Source organism: Ascaphus truei, chromosome 17, assembly GCF_040206685.1.
Source record: "Ascaphus truei isolate aAscTru1 chromosome 17, aAscTru1.hap1, whole genome shotgun sequence".
Taxonomy (NCBI): Eukaryota; Metazoa; Chordata; class Amphibia; order Anura; family Ascaphidae; genus Ascaphus; species Ascaphus truei.
Genome location: NC_134499.1, coordinates 13084645 through 13092271, shown reverse-complemented (window position 1 = coordinate 13092271; position 7627 = coordinate 13084645). Strand labels below are relative to the sequence as shown.

The following is a 7627-nucleotide window of genomic DNA, read 5'->3' as shown; positions in this document are numbered from 1 at the left end:
GCTCAGTACCAGTAGATTGGCGTAAAGCAGATGTGGTGAATATATTTAAAAAGGGAGTTAGATCACAACCAGGGAATTACAGATCTATAAGCCTGACTTCAATAGTGGGGAAACTACTTGAAGGTTTAATGCGGGATAATGTTCAGGGATACATAATGGAAAACAATATTATTAGTAATAAATCCAAAACCTGTCCAGCACTCACTGTCTATAGAAATCAGTAATTCAAGAACGGGATAATACCAAAAGAAATATAATTAATATATAACACAACAGAACCAATAACAGAACCGCATACCCTACATCCAATAAAGTGAAAAAATGGACAATAAATAAAATCAATCAGAATATAATGGGAAAAGATGGGGGGGGGAAACAAATGAAGGGGACAAGACAACACACAGGTGGGTACACTTAAGGGGAAACAGCAGGGGGGCAACGTTTCGGGGAACACCCCTTCGACAGGCCCGTTCCCCTCGCTCCAATAGAACAGAGGGGTACTTCCCTGTCCCCAAAACCCACAGAAAAAATGTCAAGCCCCAGATACAAACTGAACAGCCCCCACACAAAAAATGAAACCAGTACACTTTGCTATATGGCACAATAGAAAATTCCCAGAGGGAGCAGGATAAAGATATAAATGCAGAAAATGCAAACCACAGACAATCTGTATAGAGTTACTGAAGTCCTGCTCCTTTCAAGTGCTAAGGGGGTCTGTGAGGACCTGCACAAACCAGAGATGTTAAGAAGGCAGGGTGACGTCATCCTAATGCGCTATGAGCGCTCCACTGATAGGTAGATCAGCTGCAATCATTGAGTGGTGTCCCGTGACACTGTTCCCCTCTACAGTTCAGTCATGCTGCCGAAATCAGCTGTGTGATGCGCGTGCACGCGCCCCACTCCCAGAGAGTAAAATCCAGGCTCTCTGCAACGGATCCTCTGCGCATGCGCAGTAGACAGGAAAAGTCTTAAATCGAGCAGTCTTGCTTGCAGAGCTTCAGATAGAAGGGAGAGATGTTCACCCCGGTATTCAGTTATGTGTGAGCATACATGCACCAGGAACCAGCACCATAACACAGGAGGCAGTAGTTGTATGTGCAGATCACAAACCTCCAAAGCATGGGGTCACATATGATCCCCCCATAAGGTCAAAGTCACCTATGATTAATAAATAAAAATAAAGAAACCAAATGCAAAACAAGATTAGTGTAAATAGTATGTATATACACCTAAAAACAAAGTAAAACATGCGTAGAATTAAACCTCAATAAGAACTGTAAAGTAACATAAAGTGGTATGAAGACATATGTCATTTAATTTATATTTGATCATAAGTCAATGAGCTAGATAGGAGTGTCCAGTAGACCAATAAGACTATAGTTGAAAATACATAAAGGGCCAGGTCAGAGGTGAGAGAGACTACCCCCCCCTGGCAAAGGACGGATCACCCTGCACCAGCAACAGGACGCAGAGCCCAACCGACTAGTCACAAACCTCAGAGATTTAGAGCAATAGTGAAGGACAAGCACCAGACCATATCGAGGCTAGTACAGAGATGGGGTAAATAATACATGATTCACACAGGAGACAGATACCTGGGCAAAGCTGTCTAAAGATAACAGCCCATGTTGAGATCCTTATTCATGCCCAAAGGAGTCATGGTACCAAGTGTTCTAATCCATCTGGATTCTTTCTGGAACAGAGCTTTTTCTAAATTGCCGCCACGTCGGCCCAATCTCATCCCATCGATAATCTGGTACCTCAATTGACTCACGTTGTGCCCAGCCTGTGTGAAATGATGTGCTACCGGAGCTTCCGGGTCACACCTGCGTATGGCCGCTTTGTGCTGTCCAATCCTATCCTTCATCCTCTGAGTAGTCTTCCCCACATAACCCATGCCACACGGACATTTAATAAGATATATGACATCTTTGGACAGACACGTATAGTAATCTTTAATCACATAAGATTCGCCTGATAGGGGGTGTTTGAACGTAGGACCTTCCACGATGCTATTGCATTGACTGCAACTATAGCATCTGAAGTATCCATGTTTCGGGGTTCCAAGGAACATTTGCTTAATATTCTTACCACCAATGTCTGCCCTAACCAATCAGTCCCGCAGATTCTTCCCTCTCTTATAAGAAAATAATGGTGGATCATTAAGGACGGAGGCAATAAGAGGATCACTATTAAAAAGTGGCCAATGTCGCTGTATGATATTTCTGATACTTTTGAACACTATTGGTATTATATGTGGATATAAAAGGGACAGAAAATGTATTTTTCTCAGAAGCCATGAGTCCCATAGGGGCCCAATTCTCCGCCTTCTGGCGTTGTTTAGATAGCAAATCCATAGGATACCCTCTAGAGTGAAATTTATTCTCAATTTTATCCATACCTTCCATAACTTTAGAGGGGGGGTACTAATGATACGTTTAGCACGTAGGATTATTAGTAATAGTCAGCATGAATTTATGAAGGATAGGTCATGCCAAACGTATTAGTTTATTTCAGGGGGTAAGTAGGAATTTAGACCAGGGTAATGCAGTTCATGTGATCTACTAGAATTTTGATACGGTTCCACACAAGAGATTAGTGCTCAAAATAAAGCAAATTGGACTGGGTAAAAATATTTGCACCTGTACTGAAAACAGAAAGATAGACAACAGAGAGTTGTAATAAATGGAACTGTTTCTGGTTGGGCTAAAATTGTGAGTGGAGTGCTTAAGGGATCAATACTGGGACTCCTGCTTTTTAACTTGTTTATTAATGACATTGAGGTTGGCGTAGAGAGCAAAGTCTCCCTCTTTGCTGATGACACTAATTTGTGTAAGGTAGTAGAATCAGAGCAGGATGTAATTTCTCTACTTGGGGGAGAGACTTGGAAGACTGGAAACTTTTTATTTATTTATAAAAATGTTTTACTAGGAAGTAGTACATTGAGAGTTACCTCACGTTTTCAAGTATTTACCTTGGCAGGTAAATGGCAGATGAGGTTTAATACAGATAAATGTAAGGTTATGCATTTGAGAAACCAGAATAAACAGGCAATTTACAAATTAAATGGGGATAAGTTAAGAGAATCCTTGATGGAGAAGGATTTAGGAGTGCTTGTAGACAGCAGGCTTAGCAATAGTGCCCAAAGTCATGCAGTAGCTGGAAAGGCAAACAAGATCTTATCTTGCATTAAACGAGCAATGGATGGAAGTGAAGTAAACATAATGATGCCCCTTTATAAAGCATTAGTAAGACCACACCTTGAATATGGATTACAGTTTTGGGCAGCACTCCATAGAAAAGACATTATGGAACTAGAGAAAGTGCAGAGAATAGCCCCCAAATTAATAAAGGGGATGGACAATCTGAGTCATGAGGAGAGGCTAGCTAAATTAGATTATTTTACATTAGAAAAGAGGCGTCTAAGAGGGGATATGATAACTAAATACAGATATATTCAGGGACAATACAAGGAGCTTTCAAAAGAACTATTCATCCCACGGGCAGTACAAAGGACTTGGGGCCATCCCTTAAGGTTGTAGGAAAGAAGATTTCACCAGCAACAAAGGAAAGGGTTCTTTACAGTAAGGGCAGTTACAATGTGGGATTCACTACCCATGGATTCATTACCCATTACCAATTTCCCATGGAGACTGGGATGGCAGATACAATAGATATGTTAAAAAAAAAGTTGGACCTTTTTTTGTATGTATGTATGTCTTTATTTATATAGCACCATTAGTGTACATATCGCTTCACATTAGTAATACACGTGACAATCATATAAATAAAAAATAATACAAATAACAGATCATGGGAATAAGTGCTTCAGACATTAAAGTAACATTTCAGAAGAGGAGTCCCTGCTCCGGGTGCTTATAATCTAATTGGTGGGGAGAACGTACAGAGACATTAGGAGGGCATTCAGGTAAGTGCGTCTGCAGGGGGCCAAGCTTTATGTATCGTGTATAGTATTAGCCACGGTGTTACTCATATGCATCTTTAAGCAAGTGTGTCTTAAGGTGGGTCTTAAAGGTGGATAGAGAGGGTGCTAGTGAGGTATTGAGGGGAAGGGCATTCCAGAGGTGCGGGGCAGAAAGTGAGAAAGGTTTAAGGCAGGAGAGGGCTTTAGATACAAAGGGGGTAGAGAGAAGACATCCTTGAGCAGAACGCAAGAGTCGGGATGGTGCATAGCGAGAAATTAGGGCTGAGATGTAAGGAGGGGCAGAAGAGTGTAAAGCTTTAAAAGTGAGGAGGAGAGTTGAGTTCCAGATCCGGGATTTGATAGGAAGCCAGGAGAGGGATTTCAGCAGGGGAGACGCTGAGACAGATTTAGGAAAGAGTAGAGTGATTCTTGCAGCAGCATTTAGGATAGATTGTAGGGGAGACAGGTGAGAGGCAGGGAGGCCGGACAGCAGGAGGTTACAGTAATCGAGCCAGGAGAGAAAGGTATACAGGAAAATACCAAATAAGTAAACATGCGGTAATCTGACTGCCAATATTTGGAGTCAGGAAGGAATTACTTTCCCCCTTATGAGATATTATTAGATGATATTTCACTAGGGTTTTTTATTTGCCTTCCTCTGAATCAATGTACTGTAAATACAGTTTTGAAGCAGGTTTGGTAACTTGTGGCATGCATGCAGATACACTCATGGGTTCTCTATGGAAATATTATTAGTAGATTTGATCTAATCCAGAGATAAGGAGACATCTTGTCTAATTAAATCATCTTAACAATAGCTCAGCCCTTTGGTACGGGTGACTCATGTCCCATTCCGCTGTCGCATAAATACAGCTCTAGTTATATAAAGTATCTGTTGTCTAAATTTAGCGTAGGTTGAACTTGATGGACATATGTCTTTTTCAACCTCATCTACTATGTGACTATGTGACTATGTGACTATGTAACTATGTAATTATAATCTATAATACCTCCTCTAACTGCTCTTACAATCAATCAGTAGCATTTCTCCCCTAACTGCTCCTATAACCAATCCATATAACTCCTCCCCTAACTGATATAACTCCTCCCCTAACTGATATAACTCCTCCCCTAACTGCTCCCTATAACCTTTTCAATGCTCTGCAGTATTTTGTTGGCCTTCTGACAGTGAAAGATTAACATACCTCTGCATTCACCGTGTCTCTGACTGCGTACTCACTCTGCATAACACACAGCACCTACTCTATTAAAAAAAAAAAAGATTCAATGAAACATATATAGACTTCTCTTTTTACAAGGGAACAATGTTATAAATCTGTCTCTCTTGTCAGGTTTATAGATGCTATATTATTAACATGCGAAGGATTCATAGCTGCAGTTCCAGTAGTATCTGGATGGAGAAGAGGTCATCACACCGCAGGGCTTACTGTACATATAAAGATACCGTCCCCATGCACTCATGATTTCTTTTCGATTCTGCGGTTTCTTTTTTTAATCCAGCGTTGGGGGGTCTGATCCTGTGGTAGATTCCGTTGTATTAATGAATTCAATTGTAGGAAGGTTCATGAAGTTGACTAAAAGGTTTCTGCATTGAATATACATATTCCTCCTACAGCTGGGACCGAAACGCGTAGGAGGCAGGGCCGGCGTGATGGCGGTGCAGTCAGTGCCACTACACCGAGCCCCGCGCTCTCCCCCACAACAATTAAACCGATTGCTGGGGGGGGGGGGGGGAGCGCGGGGTCTCTGTAACTCTCTTACCTTCTCCTCTCGGCATCTCGTTTCCTTCCGGCATCTCCCCCTGCACGGTCCCATCATTATGGCTCCGCGACGTCAAATGGCGTCACGTTGCCATGACATCGGGACGCCACGTGATGTCACGGCACCACATTGCCATGACACCGGGACGCCCTGTGACGCCGCGTTGCCATGACAAGGAGACGCCATTTGACGTTGTGGAGCCATAATGACAGGACCCTGCACTGCATATATATTTACTACTGCTTTTGTGAGTGCTGTTTATCAGTATTTTGTTCCATAATGACAGGACCATACAGGTGGAGATACCGGGAGGAGATGAGATGCCGGGAGGAGATGAGATGCCGGGAGGAGATGAGATACCAGGAGGAGATGAGATGCCAGGAGGAGATGAGATGCCGGGAGGAGATGAGATGCCAGGAGGAGATGCCGGGAGGAGATGAGATACCAGGAGGAGATGAGATGCCAGGAGGAGATGAGATGCCGGGAGGAGATGAGATGCCAGGAGGAGATGCCGGGAGGAGATGAGATGCCGGGAGGAGATGAGATGCCGGGAGGAGATGCCTCCAGATGCCGCCGGAGAAGGTAAGAGCCGAGGACCCACATATCAATATAAATGCCAGGTTTGAAGACCTATACATATTATTGTAGTTTTTGAACTTTTTGTGAACTATTAAATTGTAATGAAGAGAGCGTAATTGGGGTTCTTTGTCCTCCTTTTCATGATCAGTACATCTGGATTGATTAAAGGGCTTACTCTATCCGCCAAAGTGTCCGATTGTGCTCAATGGGGAATTTCAGCTGTAAACAGCCGAATGGACCGCTTCGGTGGAAATGGAATACGCTTCTAAGGCCTCGGCCAAGCTTCCCGCTGGCGTGCTGAGGCGCGCTGAGACTCAGGGAAAGCGGATGCTTTCCCTGGCCTTGCGGGTGCTTTCCCTGCGTGCCGTCAGGGGGCGGGCCGGGGGCGGGCCAGTGACGTCACGGAGCTGGTTCGCCCTCATTGGGTGAACCGCTCACGTGACCGGCCCTGCACTCCGGCAAGCGGGAAAATTTTACATTTCCCTAAGACCTACGCTTCGCGCGCTTGCGGAAGCGTAGGCGAGCCCCTACTAAAGCCGCTCTAATTGCGGCTGTAGGGGCTCAGTGCTGAGCGGAAGCGCGCCTCAGCGCGCCTCCGCCAGCAAGCAACAACCATGGACGAGGCCTAAGAAAGAAGTGCTAGTCCATAACACACCTTACATGCTGGAAGTCAGTTTTCAGACACCCCTTAGTAATTATGATCTCATATAAAGTCATATTTCTAAGTGGTGTTACTCCATAAGTTATCTTCGATAACCGGGCTGTAATGGGCTACATTTACTAAGACATGCTGGAACTGGAACTTGTCTTATGCCGTAGCACTACTTAGTTAATATGGGCCATTGTCTTGAACCCATCCCGCCAGAGAAAATATTCTGTGTCTTTGTTGCAATGTTTTCTATATATTGTTCTCTGATTCTTTTTGCCGTTTGCCAAGCCAGCGATAATACTGTATATTGTGACTGCTCCTTTGCAAACACAGGGCGTGTCTGAACGCAATGCGTTTCCCCAAAGGACACCATATGGAAGAAGAGTCACACCCCCCATATCACCGGAGTGTTCTGCATTCATTATATATCGCTGTAGCCCGATCTTCTGCCCTCGGAGCCGCGGGATGAAACGCAGGGACAGAACATGCGGCAGACGCCTGCTTGGGGGGGGGGTGCGGTCCGTTCTTCCGAATGGGACACCCCCCCCGCGGAGTGATTTCCCGTTAGTGGGGCATGCCGCGCCCAGGTTTCTGCTGGTTCCCCCCGGGCAGCGTGAACATAGTCTGGCCACAACTCTATGCAAGGCGCCCACCACTACTTTAAGCTACTCATCCACTATACAATGATATCC

At 44.4% G+C, this 7627-nt stretch overlaps 1 protein-coding gene across 2 annotated transcripts in view; it reads right to left on the bottom strand.

The window, feature by feature from the left end:
- Positions 1–200: 200 nt before the first annotated feature.
- Positions 201–7627, bottom strand: part of LOC142467954 (uncharacterized) — a 51601-nt gene continuing 44174 nt past the window's right edge. The window contains exon 6 of one of the 2 annotated variants that reach the window (XM_075573974.1): positions 201–1158. In XM_075573974.1, coding sequence (XP_075430089.1) covers positions 1155–1158 — 4 coding nt within the window. In that variant the 3' untranslated portion in view covers positions 201–1154. Of the gene's footprint in view, positions 1159–4620; positions 5190–7627 lie in introns of those variants that run through there. The other variant, XM_075573973.1, reaches the window with a different exon arrangement.